This window comes from Danio rerio, chromosome 4 (assembly GCF_049306965.1).
Source record: "Danio rerio strain Tuebingen ecotype United States chromosome 4, GRCz12tu, whole genome shotgun sequence".
Lineage (NCBI taxonomy): Eukaryota > Metazoa > Chordata > Actinopteri > Cypriniformes > Danionidae > Danio > Danio rerio.
The window spans coordinates 7,941,322-7,958,743 of record NC_133179.1 but is presented as its reverse complement, the minus strand read 5'-3'; the positions used below and the strand labels follow the sequence as shown (position 1 = coordinate 7,958,743).

The 17,422-nt window shown below is 36.7% G+C and overlaps 1 protein-coding gene across 15 annotated transcripts in view; it reads right to left on the bottom strand.

Annotated features, from left to right (window-relative positions):
* The window catches only part of cald1a (caldesmon 1a), a 91,366-nt gene that overhangs the window by 31,166 nt on the left and 42,778 nt on the right, over window positions 1-17,422 (bottom strand). For 8 of the 15 annotated variants that reach the window (XR_012401435.1, XR_012401436.1, XR_012401437.1 and 5 more), the window contains 2 exon segments: window positions 9,496-9,639; window positions 3,413-3,776 (listed from right to left, as the gene is read on the bottom strand). Coding sequence is in view for 9 of the 15 variants with exons in the window: in NM_001114883.1 (NP_001108355.1) it covers window positions 3,413-3,776; window positions 9,496-9,639 (508 nt within the window). In the remaining 6 variants the exon portion in view is untranslated. 15 annotated transcript variants of the gene reach the window in all.

Genomic DNA, 17,422 nt, shown 5'->3' with positions numbered 1-17,422 from the left:
GTCCATTCACACATATTTTTATCATCACATGATCCCTTATCACAAAATCACGTGACCTTTTTTTAATGCGCATGCTGGAGTTTGTGCGGTTAGTGTTTCCATCGTAGTTTATGCGCATCTTTTTTATCAAATAAAAAGTTTATCCTACGCAGTTATGCGCATAAGATTCTTATGCACAATTTCAAAATTTATGCACATCATGACGTTTCCATCAATTGTTTTTTTTTTTTTTTAAATAGGTGGATGGAAACATAGCTAGTGATTCTTTATTCGGCAAAAACAACCATCTGGATGTACTTTATACCACTTATTACAAATCTACTTGCCACAAAACGTAAAAATTGGACAAACAAATAACGACAATGATTAATTGTTTAATTAAATGCATAGTTGAAAAACATAACTGCTGAATGGAGCATACACTAACCTTTGTATTATTCAGTCACAAGATGGCGTCAAAAAGCGGCTTGACAGACAAGCATTGAAATATGGATGTGAATGCATTCACTGAGTCCAGGATGATTCAGAGTGCTAAAATGAGCCTGTGATGTTAGTTTTAGAGGTTGTTATTATGGAATAATGAATGTCGTGACTGACCAAGCACACAAAATAGGGATTCTTTCAGTCATAGCAAGAGAAGTTGTTTGCTCCAAATCTGTGATTTCTGGAATACTACATATTTCCATGTCTAACTCATTCAGGATAACATGGAACGGTGTAATCAGTTCAGCATTGTAGCTGGAAATGATCACTAGTTCAGCTCAGAACAGGGTAAAGATCTGTATTTTAATGTTTTAAATATTCTGGGCTAAAAACTCACTCTGGAAACCAACTCTATTGACATGTTAACGAAGGCTTAATTAAAAAAATGAGAATGTCAATTATTGGATAGCAAACTATACATTCAAATAAAATTACATGCATATATGCTAAGTTTAGTTTGTCAAATACACTTGTAAATGAAGGTCATTTACCAGGACTAAACAACAGGAGCATTCATGATTTTCTGATTTCATGAGGTCTTTATGTATCCTGTTTAATTCTCACCCGAAATCTAAACCATCCGTCCGTATGCAGGCCTGCAAACACTCCAAACTCAACTCTTACCAACGCCTCCTCATTTTCTGAAACCTCTGCCTCATCTTTCTCAAAGTTTTCTGCCTCTCTCATTTCATCCACTCCATTCTCTGTCAATCGCTCTATCTCACTGCTTTCCTGGTGTACACTCGAGGCGTCATTTTCCACATCCGGCTCCAAAACAACTTGAGAATCATTTACATCTTCATTTAAAATCACCTCGCGGACTTCAGATGAAGCTACAGCATCTCGCTCATTATTCCCCTACAAACAGAACTGCAGTCAGGCTTCGTCGTGTCACATCAGAGAAAGAAAATCTATTTTCGAAAATGATCATACCTCATCAGGTATTTTAGATATTTCCTCAACCGACTCCTACAGGTGGAAAAAGATGCAATGAACACCTTAAATGGAAGACTTCCAACAACTTTAAATACATGTCAATGCTGTTAAATAAAATAATTTTTGTAGCATACAAGAAATTAGTTGTTTTTGTTTTTTTAAAATCTTGCCGCTTAAAGATTTATGCTAATAAGTTAGCCAGATTTTAGATTAACAAAAACTAAAAATACAGGTTAATATTTTAACATCCTCATTGTTTTGAAAATTCATTTATTTTTAATATTTAAAAAAGTGTTTTTGAATGCACAATATGTCTGTCATATCTGAAACTGTCTGTGATCTAAACAAAAATGCAGACAGTCTGAATGAAAATGTAAATTCAGTAAAAGTTTCATTTATGAACATATTTAAGCTCCACATTAAATCACTACTTTACAAGGAAGGAGAAATGTCAATAAAAGTTTTTATACAATTAATTTATTCATCAATTCATTTTAAGTTCTTTACCTAAAACCAGTTAAACTTCTTTAAGTCTTTTGGACCGTTTCCAACGAGCGGTATGGTTTGGTGTGCTTTTATGGCCATTTCCACTGTCAAAAGGTACTTAAACGCGAACCATGCTGTACCACTTTTTTGGTATCCTTTGCAAAGGATACCTGGCCCGGCAAAAGGGTACCAAAAGGCCAAGCTAGACACGCAGTTGAACGCTACTGGTTTACAGAGATGCGTCACTCGCTCGTGCAATAAGCCAAAATGAAAACAAAGGAACCGCCATTTTTAAATACACAGCCAAGACATATATTACATATATACTGTAATAATATATACATATAATAATAAGCCATGGTTGACCCGAGCTCAAACAAGCCTTGTTGTCGTCATGACGAACAGCCACAAATCAGAGCAGAAGAGCAGAATTTACTCTGTGCCCCTAGTTTTTTTACAAGGCCATCTAAAGTGTTTTGCTTTCTTGATTGCGCTCGCATGCGCGTCTATATTTTAAATGACGAACTTCTTGAGCTGATGATAATAACATGCACGTGATAATTGAAGTGCTTCTGACATCCGATCCAGTCAAAAACGAACAAATGCAAGAGTGAAGCACGAAAAAACTGAGAAGCCGGAAATAACAAAATAAGCAAATGATTCTTTCAGCAACCTAACTTTCTTTTCGGCTTAGTCCCTTTATTATTTCAGGGTCACCACAGCGGTGTGAACCGCCAACTTATCCAGCATATGTTTTACACAGCGGATGCCCAAATAAGGACTAAATGTATGCTGGGTGTAGTTTTACTGTAATTGGTAACATACCGGAGACTGTAAGGGTCGGTATGTGTTCATATTTGTTGCATTTATTTATTTATTTTATATAAGTGCAGACATTTGCAGTAGACTATTTCTGTCATTGATCTGCAGTCATAATCCAATTATGTTCATAGAAAAGTTAGTATTGAACATTTATACTCAAGTATTTATGTGTATAAAGCATCTGTTTAGTGAGAAGTGCTTCTCATATGATATGTGAACAATTTGTACAGCTTTACTGTAGAGATTTCCTCGTGGGGGGGAATGACGTTGACTGAAACTTTCTGTTCTACACCACGTATGCCACTTTAGGCAGTAGAAACGCAAGCCTGATAAAGGTGACCCATACCGACCTGTACCGTACCGTACTGTACCACTCAGAGCAAACGGGCCATTTGGTGACTTCTAGTGAGTCAGGAACCATTGCCTTGAAAGGACAGGTTATCAAAAACTGTCATCATTTACTTATTCTCCGACCTGCTTGAGTGTCTAATTCTTCTAATTGTTTTTTTCCTTCTAACACTGAAAATCATAACAAAGGTCAATAAAAAAAGATTTATTCACAGCCATAAAAGTGGACTTACTAAACCTACACACAGAAGAAAAAAGCGCATTTATGAAAAATTCAAATGTTAATTTTTGTGAGAACCATCCCTTTGAACCATCAAAAAATGAAATAAGTACTCACCCGTTCGCTTAAATAAGACCTTTGTTGCTTCTCCTCCACTCGCTGCTCCTCCTCCTCTTCTTCTTCTCTACATCTGACGTCCTCCTCCTCCTCTTCCTCTTCTTGTTTCTCCTCCTCCTTCTCCTCTTGGTTGTTGTTGTTGTTGTGTTGCTCTTCAGGCTCGTAGCTCCTGCCTCGTCTCAGGCTGCTGCTGCTGCTTTCCTCTTCATCCTCCTTCTGTCTCTCCAGCGCCTCCTTCATCCTCCTCATCCTGCGCTCCTCTCTCTTGGCAAGGCGCTCCAGCAGGGCCTGCTCCTCCTCGTCCCCCTCGCCTGTCCCGCTGGAGCTCAGCACTGAGGTGGAGATGCTCTCAGACACAGTCACACTAGAGAAAACAACAGGACAATAGGTGACCCTGGATCACAAAACCTTATGGGCGTTACCCCCGGTGCAGTAGGGCGCAAGACGTGTTTGGTGTGATTTGCTGCTATTTTCAGACCAGCGCAACCCTAACTTTCACATTTTGCACCATGTTGTTTAAACAGCAAATCCATTCAGTAGAATGTGGCGGCAGATTTGCACTTGCACGTTCAGGCTTGCACTCTCGGACTTGCTCTCTGAGGCAACTGTTTCCTCTGCAAGTGACCTCATTTACAATGAGCACCTGTGCCCGCTTGCATAAAAGTCCTTCAGTAATTTCACTTAAAAGTGTCCCTGAGGGGGAAAAATCCCTGAGGTAACTTAGGTATCCGTCACCCTTACCCAAGTGCCGTTTTTTTTCTAAGCGTTTCACTGCAGTTTCTGGCAACATACAGCGACAGGCACCGCAATTGCTAACCACGAATTCTTTTTTTTTTTTATACTTTATTTTTATTTAAAATAAAGGAGAGAAGAAAAATAAAAAATAAATAAAACAAGGGGGGGGGGGGGGGGATACAAAAAGTAAGTTAAAAAATAATAAAATTAAGTAAATAATACAATAAAACACCAGAACTTAAATGAACGGTTGACAGGTCACATATTTCCTTACAGGTCACATGAACAAATACATATATAAATCAGATTACAGTCTGTAAAGGCATAAGTACAATCCATTTCTCCCAATATTGCAGGTATTTGTCCATTTGTAGGTTTAAAGAAAAAGCTCCATATTTTGAACATTAGATATGATATCCAACCATTCAGATTTTGTAGGGGGTTCCAGTTGTAGCCACTTTCGAGTCACAGATTTCTTACTGGTTTCTAGGAGTATTTTTAATAAGTACTTGTCTTTTACCATTAGGTTGGCTGCAATATTTCCCAGATAAATTGTTGTAAAAGAAAGATCCACATCATCACCAAAAATATTACGTATCACTTGCTTTACGTCCTTCCAATATGACTGGATGGCTGGGCAACTCCAAAATATGTGAAAGTGGTTTACCAAGTCTTCTCCACATTTCCTCCAGCACTGCCCCCTGTCCTTCTCCTGTGTTTGCATGTATGTTAATTTGGGGGTTATAAAGTATCTGGTAAGATTCTTCCAGCACAAATCTCTCCACATACCAGAATTGGAGGAGGTGGCCTGTACTGAGCAGATATTCAACCAATCTTCCTCTGAGATAACTAGGTTGGATTCGAACCACGAATTCTTGCCTTAAAAAAGCTCTGCAGTACACACCATCTGTGCCGTTTTCTTTCCGTTAAGCATGTCGAGACGTTCCCTTATCGAGTCGATCTCGACATTATGTTTGGAGGACTTATAAAACTGGGCTGGGATCATGTGGAGACTTTTGAAGCTGCACTGAAACTGCGATTTCATATGAATGCACTTCTGTGCAGACACATACAGTTGAAGTCAGAATTCTAAAACCCCCTTCGAATTTTTTTTCTTTTCGGATATTTCCCAAATGATGTTTAACAGCGCAAGGACATTTTCACAGTATATCTGATAATGTTTTTTCTTCTTATCGGTTTTAGTTTGATTAGATTTTTTAAAGTTAAAATTTTTTAAAAACCATTTTAAGGTCAATATTATTAATATATTGCAATTTTTTTTTCTCTCGATAGTCTACAGAACAAAGCATCATTATACAGTAACTTGCCTAATTACCCTAACCTGCCAAGTTAATTTAATTAAGCTAGTTCAGCCTTTAAACGACACTTTAAGCTGTATAGAATTGTCTTGAAAAATATCTAGTCAAAGAAATCTGTTATTAGAAATGAGTTATTCAAACTATTATGTTTAGAAATGTGTTGGAAATGTAGAAATGTGTCTCTCCGTTAAACAGAAATTGGGGAAAGAAATAAACAGGGGGGCTAATAATTCAGGGAGGCTAATGGTTCTGATTTCAACTGTATATATTAGTTTATTTATTAAATGGTTTTATTAAATAAATCAACAGTCTTGTGAGTCTTTTACCTAAAACATTTTATTTGGGTGAGAATGCTTGCATTTTGAGTGTCATTTGTTCATTTAAGGGAGCTGATTAGGTCCTTTAAATGTTTTAAGAGGAAATTGTTACTAAGGGGAAATATTTAATGGCAGCCTTAAATTCCTTAGGTTGATCTTTTTTTTTTTGCTTTTTCTTGCAACCCAACTTTTACTAAGGGTACCCTTAACCTTTAAACTGGGGGAATTTTTGGTTAAGGACTTTCATGCAAATTAGCCCTGCACTCTCCTGCCACATTGCTTGCATCTACATCTGCATTCTTGTTTGCAATCATCATGAGACCTGCTGAATGAAGAATAGCTTCCCAAGTCATTCAAGAATCATTGCTGTAAGTCCATAATGTGTTTCCGTTAGTAATACTACAACTCCTCAAAATGTTTAAAATAAAAACTGTCATTCAACTTAAGTATTTAGAATTGTTTGATAACTTCGTCATTGGCAATGTAAGTAGGTTTTTTTAGGCAAATCCCAAAAATACAAGTCCAAATGATTGATTTGTCTTTTATGCTGCAGAAATAGTTGGAATATTAAGTAAAGATCATGTTCTGTGAAGATATTAAGTCAATGTACTAATGTAATAATAATAAACCTAAAGCTTTCATGGGGATGTCTAACACTCTAAATTATAATAACTGGACACTTATGACTTGTTTTAAGGTTCAGGGTCACATTTATAACACCATCTGTGACCAGTGACAAACTATTAGATTTTCTATGGCCAGTGCTGAAAGACGAAAACATGACAAATGTTTGGATGCACGAGATTTAATGTATGTTTATAAGAAATAATTTAATACAATAATTTTATAAATTAATAAAATAATTAATAATTCAAAATTTAATAGAACTGAAAATATTTTCTTAAAAATTCTCAAAATTTAAGCATATTTATTTATATAATTTATTTTAAATGTATTTCTTATGTATTTATTTTTTAAGCAGTGCTGGTTGGTTATGGGTATAAATAATAATAATAATAATAATAATAATAATAATAATAATAATAATAATGATAATAATGATTCATTTTTACCAAACTGTCAAAATAAAATCCCAACAAAATGCATTTTATAAAAAAAATATAATCTAAAAATAACCAATGATTGTTCAGACACTGTCCATGTTACAAAATCCACATCTTAATTTATAAAGAAACAGCATCAAACTAGCATGAACATTCTTCTTAGTGCTAATACTTATATCTGAATGCTTCTCAAGCAAAATAAATGGATTTTAAATTCATAATTGTTGATTTTAAGTTGAATATGCTGCAATGGTTCATAAATAGATGTCCATATACACATATATATCAACCTAATTCAAGTGTTTGAGGTGAGGAAAATGCTAAATGTGTTTTACCAAAAAATATGACAGTAAAATAACATTCTAGACACTTTATTTATGTATAAACAAAACATAAAAGCCATAAAAATGTCTGTATTTATATAAAAATAATTATGTAAACAGAATAAACAATTATACGTAGTTAGAGGATCTTAAAACATCTGCAAAGTTTCATTCCCTCACTACATACCGCATTTTTCTGATTTTCCTTAAGCCTCGGCTTCGGTAATAAATAACTTCCTGCAGCGGGTCAGCATTGCGGAAGCAGTGACGTGGTCAGACACGGAGGCTTTGTGGAATGAATGGACACAGAAGACGCTCAAACAAGACCAGGATTGTTCTGGATGTGTGACCAGACACAGCTCCATCTATTGTCAGTAGTGCTGACGCAGGGTAAACGTTTGCCAAACGCTGCGGTCAGACTACATTAACCTACAGTGGCAGGCATATGGCAGGCCGAGCTGCTCTTACAGGAGCATCCACTTCTCCAGCACATATTCACGAGTGAATGAGAAGGCAAAATATGTTATAGAGCTCTGCAATAGCCACATTCTGGATGCTTCTTTTGGCCTCAGAGTTAATGTTCAAGCTTTATGCTTGGGTTTAGTTATTAAATGGCAATTTTCCATCCCAAGTTATATTTTAGTTTGTATACACCACCATTTAAAAGTTTGTTATATTATAATATGTCTACTGCTATTGGTCAGAGGGCACTACTGTGCTTCGATTGGTCAGATAGTTCAGTCTGTTGCAGTTGGTCAGAGTATTTCTTTCATCTGTTGAACACAAAAGAAGACATCTCAAAGAAAGCTGGAAACCACTGACTTCTATAGCAGGAAAAACAAATAGTATGGAAGTTAATGGTTACAGGTTTCCAACCTTTTTCAAAATATCTTCTTTTGCGTTTTGCGTTGAAACTAATAAATCTTTGCTACAAGTAAAGGGTGAATAAAGCCACGGTTACATTAGAGTTTGAGCTTGCAAAACTCTGTCATAGAGCACTGCAGAAAGGGAACGATTAAACAACATGATTAAACATTAAAAAAAGTAAGCGATAGCTCCATATTTTAATTTCTTGCTCGGCTTTTTGATCTTCTGGTCTTTCGCAATCACATGATGCGATTTTGCAGGTTTGAGTTCACCAAGCCTGAACTTTACAATGCAGGCTAATGCAAACTTTTCGCATGAGCTTGCGTTTCCAATCTGCCATCTTCGAATAACATGCTTATGAATAGAAGTCTATGGGGTGGGTGCAGTGTAAACATGGCTTAAATGATGACAGGATTTTCATTTTAGGGTAAACTATCCCTTTAATCAAGCTTTAACTGTAGCTTTTAAGTAACTGTAACAAAGTCCACTTAATTGATGCAAGTTGAAGTGACTTGATTCAACTCAAATATTAAAGCCAGCAACACATTTTTACAGTGTAGTTTAAATAAGAAAAAAAGACATTTATGAAGTAATAATAGATCTAAGTACTCTACCTGACTAAAGTCTTGTCATCAATCCCAGTTGTAGAGCAACAAATAACTTGACTCAACATGAATCATCTGTTGAACTGCATCTTTATCATCACAAATACTGCAGAAGACCTACTGGAACATGCATGGACCCAATATTCTCACAGAAACCAGTCAAGTTTGGTAAAGGATAAATCATGGTTTGGGGTTAAATTCAGTATGGAGGCGTGCAAGAGATCTGCAGAGTGAATGGAAACATCAACAGCCTTAGGAGGTATCAAGACTTTAGTGCTGCCCATTACATTACAAACCACAGGAGAGGGCAAATTCTTCAGCAGGATAGCGCTCCTCATATTTCAGCCTCCATATTAAAGTTCCTCAAAGCAAAGAAAGTCAAGGTGCTCCAGGATTGGACAGCCCAGTCACCAGATATGAACATTATTAAGCATGTCTGGGGTAAAATGAAGGAGGAGGCATTAAAGATGAATCCAAAGAATCTTGATGATCTCTGGGAGTCCTGCAGGAACGCTTTCTTTGCCATTCCAGATGACTTTATTAATCAGTTATTTGAGTCATTGCAGAGATGTATGGATGCAGTCCTCCAAGCGCATGAGAGTCATACACAATATTCATTCTGTTTACACTGCAGCATGACTTTATATTCTATACTCTACATTATTTCTGTTAAGTGACAAGACTTTTGTCTAAGCAAAGTCAGACCTTACTGTCCTAATTAAATCATTAAAAATCAAGGAATGATCATGTTTTATTTTGGTAAAATAAGCGTAATCTAGAGGCCTTTGCCTTTCATATAAGCCACTTCTGATACCAAATAATCATTTAGAAGTTAAATATGTGTGTGTGTTACCTGTGGCTGTTGTTGAGTTCTGGGGTCTCAGGTTGGAAGGCCACGTCTTCACTGTCTTTACTGCGCATTCTCTCCTGTCTCGCTCTTCTTCTGCGCTCTCGAGCAGCCTCCTCCTCATCCTCCTCACTGCGCCGATATGCCATCCTGAACACACACACACGAGACACGAGTAAAAACCTTGGCACACACTGACAGTTCTGCTACTGCTGCTGTTGAGGATAAAGTTTCACGGGCTGTCAGCTGTGTGTATGCGTGTGTGTGTGGGTCTGGTAGATGATCATAGGGTCTTGACAGCAGTGTGGCGTGTGGCCCACGCGACAGCTTGGAGACTTTTGTGTAACCTAAATAAAGTTTTCACATCTCTCTGACAAGCTTTTTTTCATCTCGCTGTTTTATCTCTTACTGATGTTTGTTTGTTTGTTTTTTTTCTTCAAATTCGCAAACCTGTGTTATTTTATTCACGTTTGGAAGCTTGGGGTTTTGATAGAAATATCTTAAAAGAGGTCATTCACACAGAATGGGTCTAAATGAGAGTAACGCTCAGGAATGTTTTAAGTGTCTCCTCCACAATGTTGCCGTCATGCTAACTTGCTACTGTAAACAGAAGCTTGCGCACTTTGTGTTTACATTAAACACAATGAAACAACAATGGAAAGTTGTGCATTGCAATGGAAAAAAAACATGTTCAGTGTGAATGACACCTAAAGCTATATTTATTTCACTTAAAATAAATTAAAAACAAGAATATTGTGACATATTAAAACAATTTAACATATCTGTTTGACATTTCCAGCATCATTACTAGCATTACTAACATTAGTCTATTTTTGTTGATAATCAAGGAACATTTGTTATTATTGTTGAGGTTGAAAACAGCTCTGTGTAAGATTCTTTAAATATGAAGTTCAGTACAGCACTTAGTTTAAATAAGTTTTGCAGTATTATAAATCTCTTTTTTATCAATTTTAATGCTGAATAAAATGATACGAAGTAGACGCAGACGAGGCAGTTTATTAAAAGCAAGGTTCTATAGGCAATGGTCAAGAACAGGAGCAAAACGGTAGGCTAATGCAATAAGCGTAAATACAGGCTAGAGGTCAGGCTAGGTGGCAATGAATCAAAACGATTACAAGGCAATAATCAAAAACACAGAAAATCAAGCAACCAAAAACGATTTGCAATGTTTGTGAAGAAACAAGACTCAGCCATGTGAATGTGAAAGTGAAGTGTCTTTATAGTCCTACGAATCAGTCCATGTAATTAGTAAGATAAGCTACAGCTGTGTCTTTGTATGAGTGTACAGCTATTGCAGGAGTTGATGGGCGCAAAGAGTTCTGGAAGTTGCATTTCAGTAAGAATATCGGAAGTGATCTCCGGCGAAGGAAACACCGCTGGTGATCATAACAATATACATAACATAATACATAACATAACAATATCTTGTGTTTGAATCCTTTAAACTCTCTCAGGCCTTAAAATACATGCATACAAGAAATGTTCACTCCGTTATGGTTAAACTCGTCAGTGAGTCAACAAATGTCTTGTGTTCTGATCATATAAACACAACATCAATATAAATTCATTATCTATGCTGAAATTATATACAGTCTTGATTTTTGAAAATTACACAGCATTTAACTGTAATATGAACTGGATTTTACTGTAGGGCAGTTATGCAGTATGGTACTGTATGTCAAAAAGTTGCATTGTGAAAATGATATTGAGATATGTAAAGATGTATGTTACTGTAAATGCATGTAGAGCAAGATAAATAGTGCTGCAAATGTGAATATGGTACTTTTGCTGTAACTGATTTACAGTAAGTTACTGGTGAACGGAACTGCAATATAAACTGTATTTTACTGTTGGTCAGTTATGCAGTTTGTAACAGTATTATAAAGCTGCATTGTTACATTTACATTTACATTTAGTCATTTAGCAGACGCTTTTATCCAAAGCGACTTACAAATGAGGACGTTAAATTCATATCGAGATATATAAACACGTACAATACTGTAAAGACATATACAGCAAGATAAATTGTGCTGTGAATGTGAATACAGTATTCCTTTGCTATAACTGAATTACAGTAAGTTACTGGCGAACTGCTGCCAGTGAGATGCTCTAGATTGTACAGGAAATTGTTAACAGTGTAGATATTTCGCAGGCCTAAAGCCCGTATTCACATATTGTTCGGACATCTTTAGATGGATGTTTGGTAACTGTATACAGCCACTAATCTTCTTAAAAACTCTGAAACCAATGAAGAAGTCTTGTGCGAGTATACCAGAGCCTTTAATCTTGAGAAAAAGCCCTTTCTTGGTATGTGCTGTGATCAGGAATGTGTTCAGAGAGCTGAACGTGCCTCTGCTAACGCCCATGGAAAACCTTGGGGAGAGTGAAATCATATAGAGGGCTGAATTCCTGCTGATTCGCACTCTGGTCATTTTTGCTTTTGTCCTCAACGACCCAAACTTACCATCCAAACTACATCTACACTGAAGTGTCTATTCTGGGAGATACGAAAAAAAAATCTCTCAAAGTTGACTCAACTTCAGTCAATCATTTTTTACAAATAATGCTTCTTTTAACACTACAGTGGGTGTTGTAGTACAAACTATTTCTGGATGAACTAAGAAAACTTTTTAAAGTGTGTTTTTACAACACAACAGACCTTCATTTTTTCAGTTCAAGGGAAATTATTCTTTATTAACAATTATGGAAATCCCTTCAGAATGGATAAATAAATAATTAAATAAATCTCATATGGATAAATACTAGAGTAATATACAGTAAACACTGCCGTTGACCATTCTATAGTAAGCAGTTACGTAATCTTGCTATGGTTATTATGGTAACGTAACTATAGTAATATAAACAAATGACCCAATATTGTATTTTTATACAACTATGATGTATGTTATACTACAATACACCACCGTTTACTGCAGTAAATACTAAAGTATGCTGCAATATTTCTGTTAATACTACAGTATGCTGTAACATTCCTTATCAGAGTTGTAGATACTAAAATGTATACTTTACTACTGTATAGTACGGTTATAAACCACTTTGAGCCTTTACTTTAAATGACTACAACTTTAGGGTAAATTATACTACAGTACACCACTGATTACAGCAGTAAAAGCTAAAGTATTCTACAGTATAGCAGTTTATCAGTTCACTATAGTTAATACTACAGTATGCTGTAACATTTCTTATCAAAGAGTTATATACTTTACTATAGCATGGTTCAAAAACACTGAGCCTTTACTATAAATTACTACAACTATAGGCTAAAGTATACTACAGTACACCATTGATACTGTAGTAAAAACTAAAGTATGCTATGGTATTTATTACATTTTTATCAGTTTACAATAGTTAATACTACAGTATGACATTCATTATCAAAGGGTTGTAGATATTATAATACATACTTCACTATAGTATGGCTCAAAAACACCTTTACTACAACTATAGGGTAAATTACATAACAGTACATCACCATTAACTTTATTTAAAACTTAAGTATGCTACTGTATTTATTATATAGTACTATTTTACTATACAGTATGCTGTAACATGCATTAACAAAGAGTTGTACACACTATTAAGCAAAGTTTACTATAGTACGTTTCAAAAACACTCAGCCTTTATTATACTTTAAAAGCTAAGTATGCTATAGTGTTAGAGTTTATCAGTTCACTATAGTTATTACAACTGTGCAACAATCATTATCAAAGGATTGTAGATACTATAATACATACTTTACTATAGTATGGTTCAAGAACACTTTAAGCTTTTACTCTTACTACAACTATAGGGTAAATTATACTATAGTATGCCACTGTTTACTGTAGGAAAAGCTAAAGTATGTTACAGTGTTATCAGTTCACTTTAGTTGATACTACAGTATGCTGTAAAATTCATTATCAAACAGCTTACATGTATACTTTACACTATAGTTTGGTTCAAAAACACTTTGACCTTTGATTATAAATGACTACAACAATAGGGTAAATTATACTACAGTACACCACTGTTTACTAAATGAAAGCACTACCCATTTTTTTGTGCTGATCATGCATGACTTCCATGTTTTGTAAATCAGAACTTCCTGCTGCATTACCATCCAACTATAAGTCTTTGCATTTCTCAGCAGTAAGTGTGTTTCGAGGGCAATGCTTTGGCATAGCATTAGCACCTGAAGCGATATGGGACGTCAACCAAGACATCAGCTGAACACGTTTCCCATATGGACCACATCTTTCAGCCCGCGTAGCATTAATTATTTTATAGTGCGCGCGGTGAGAGCTACACAGCGAGCAACATGTTTTATAGCATTCATAAACTGCGGAAAGGAAGCCACGGTTACAGTGAGGGAAATTACATTGATATGCAGTTAATGTTGCAGCTAATTTGCTCGCATAATAGCGTGGCCAGGCCCAAATACAGCTGACATATCTGGCCGTATTTTACTTGCGTGTTCAGACATCTCAGAAATGTCAATGAAAACATTGCACACAGGGCAAAGGCTCCTGAGAGCAATCACAAGGGTCGGGAGAGAGAAATATATGGATCCTGCCAAAAAAACTGCACTATTTCCCATGACCGGTCGTCTCTTTCCTTGCACCTCCTGACCTTTTCATTTCAGATCCGTCCGCTCCTTATTTGAACACATCAGACGATCACCTGCACTTTTTTAGCCATCCCTTCAACACATGCACGGATCCTCGAGTGAGCGGCCAGAGAGAAAGAGTGTTTGCAACGGGCCATTCGTCGAGGATGGGTGTTATTTCCTGAGCTCTTCCTGAACTCTCATGGGAACTGCGCAAGATGTGTGGAGCCGAGATGGTCGTCGCTCCATAGAGAAAACTGTAGACAAGCTGCTAAAACTCTCGTGTAAATCATTCCTGAGGCATTATTTCTTTAGTGTCACATGATCCTTAGGACAACATTCTGACTGGATGATGGGGTGCTCAAGAAACACTGGAGGTCACACTTTATTTTGATGGCCCGCTTGTTGAATTTGAGTTCCATTGCATTTACATGCTAACAAATTCTCATTAGGTTATTAGTAGACTTTTAGGTTGGGGTTAGTGCGAGTTGACATACTTGCAAACATGTAGGAACAATTATTGACAACAGGTTGAAATTTGATAAAAATACACAAACAATTGTTGATAGGGCTCATCAAAGACTGTTTTAATTGCAGAAACCCAACTCTTTTAATGTAGAAAAAGTTATTCTTAAGTCATTTATTAAAAGTATTTTGTCCTTTTCCTTTATTTGTTGGTTTTCTTCACTGTCCATAAAATACAAGAATCGTCTTTAAGGCATCGTTAATTTGTGTTCAAAGATTTTGGGAGTTCCCCTGCGAAGACTTGCATACTATTACGAACAACAGGTGTTGAGGATGGCACATAAAATAGTAGGAGACAGCACACCCCCCCTAAATAAACATTTTGAGTGGATGCCCCTTGGTCGACGTCTAAGGACAATAGGATGTTCCAATTTACTTTTGTGCCTGAAGCAATTAGGTTATGTAATCAATGTAGTTAATCGATCGATTATTATTTGTTTTTTGAACTTGCTGTTAAGTGTTGATGTTTATTGTGTTAAGTGTGTCATTCTTGTTATAGTATATGTGAAGCACCACCATGTCGAAATTAATTGTCACAAGGGGATTAATAAAGTTTTAAACTTAAACTTAAAGTTTCTCACAATCATTCAAATGTTTGTTGAAGATGCAGTATTAACAGATATTAAGCAGACAGTCTACTTATACTCAAATGGACCATCAAAATAAAAGTGTTAGCTTTATTGTTGTTGTCAATGCTGAAAACAGTCGTGCTGCTTAATATTTTTGATAAATAAACAAATGTCTTAACTGTCACTATTGAGAAGTTTAATGAATAACACTTTTAGCATCAAGAAATGTGCTGTTGAAATGAACTTTCCAAATAGAAGTGTGTCTACAGGTGCTTTTATTTAATTTTGCTTGTCATGTAAAGTCAAGTTTTACAAACTAATTTCGAGAGGAGCACATGATATGATTGATTGTTGCTAGTCTCTCATCCGTAATCAGTAATAATCCAATCATCCAGCGTTGAGTTCCACTGTTATAAATGTGATTGTTTATGATTTTTATTGCAAAAGGTTTTAATTTAAATGATATACTGCATTAGTATTACAATTTAAAGTAATGTATTCAATCTTTTTTTAAATTTAAGGGAAAAAAAAGAAAATTAGCTGTAATGTAATGTAATGTAATGTGTATTTATATAGCGCATTTATTGTGTATGGCCATACACCCAAAGCGCTTCACAATCATGAGGGGGGGTCTCTTCACACCCCCACCAGTGTGCAGCATCCACTTGGATGATGCGACGGCTGCCACAGGACAACGGTGCCAGTGCGCTCACCACACACCAGCTATTGGTGGAGTGGAGAGACAGTTATAGAGCCAATTCGGTGGAGAGGGGATGATTGGGAGGCCATGATCGTAAGGGCCCATAGAGGGACTTTGGCCAGGACACCGGGGTTACACCCCTGCTCTTTCACGAGAAGTGCCATGGGATTTTTAATGACCACAGAGAGTCAGGACCTCGGTTTAACGTCTCATCCGAAAGACGGCGCCCACTGACAGTTTTAGTGTCCCCTTCACTTTTACTGGGGCATTAGGACTCACATAGACCACAGGTTGAGCGCCCCCTGCTGGCCTCACTAACACCACTTCCAACAGCAACCTAGTGTTCCCTAGTGGTCTCCCATCCAGGTACTGACCAGGCTCAGCCCTGCTTAGCTTCAGTGAGTAACCGGTCTTGGGCTGCAGGGTGACATGGCTGTGGCTAACTATGGCATCTCTAATGTAATAGAATTTAGGGTCCCACTTTATATTAAGTGGCCTTAACTAATATGTACTTACACAGGAATTAATAGTTTGTTACAAAGTACTTATTGTGTAAATACATGTATGTACTGTGTACTTAAGCTTGATTAAATACCTGTATGTAACTACATCTGTAATTAACTTTTGTAATTACATTTGTAAATACACTGTTGACCATCCCTTACACCTTAACCCACCCTTAAACCTACCCATACCAGCAAACCTGTCCATAACCCAACCTCTATCCCAACTCAAAAGCACCACAAGTGTTCTCAAATACATTATAAACACAGTAAGTACATTGTATTTATTTTTTGATGTAAGTACATAATTGTTAAGGACACTTAATATAAAGTGGGACCGAATTTAGTATATTTATACACACTCTCACTGATATTTGGTTTTTGGCCCTTCATACGCAAAAGTTTGGGCACCCCCCCCCCCTTTTTTTTAAAACCAAACTCCCGAAAACCGCTGCTTTAGTTACAAATGACTTTCGCAATAATCCAACTTTCGTCACACGATTTGGACGGAAAAGCAGCTATAATGTCAAAAACACAAGTGCATTCTGCAGCCGCTGCTAAAATAGAAAGCACGGCCTGGACAGGAACGGCAGGTTTTCGGTAATCATTAGTCAGAATGGTGAGCGTGGACGCGGAGCCAGCAGTCAAAACAATCCAGTGTGTGTATGTGGAGAGTATCAGTGACCCGGCGCAGAGCTGGAACATATCAACCTGTCTCAGAAAAGGCCACTGCAGTCCCATTCAACTCAGTGTGTATATATATGTGTGTGTGTGTGTGTGAATCCATCTCGCTGCTTTAAAAAAACAGCATGAACCTGGCGACCCTTCGATGGTGCCAGTCATCCCAGAAGCGGCTCTGACCAGCTATTTTACTAAATCCAAAGCAGACCTGATCTATGATCTTGTTGTTATAGTCTCGCAGAGCCAGATGTTTGACTATAGGCACCTTATGAACCGCCCACCTTAACAGGAATGACCTTCATGTAAGACGACTAAACACATTTTATTC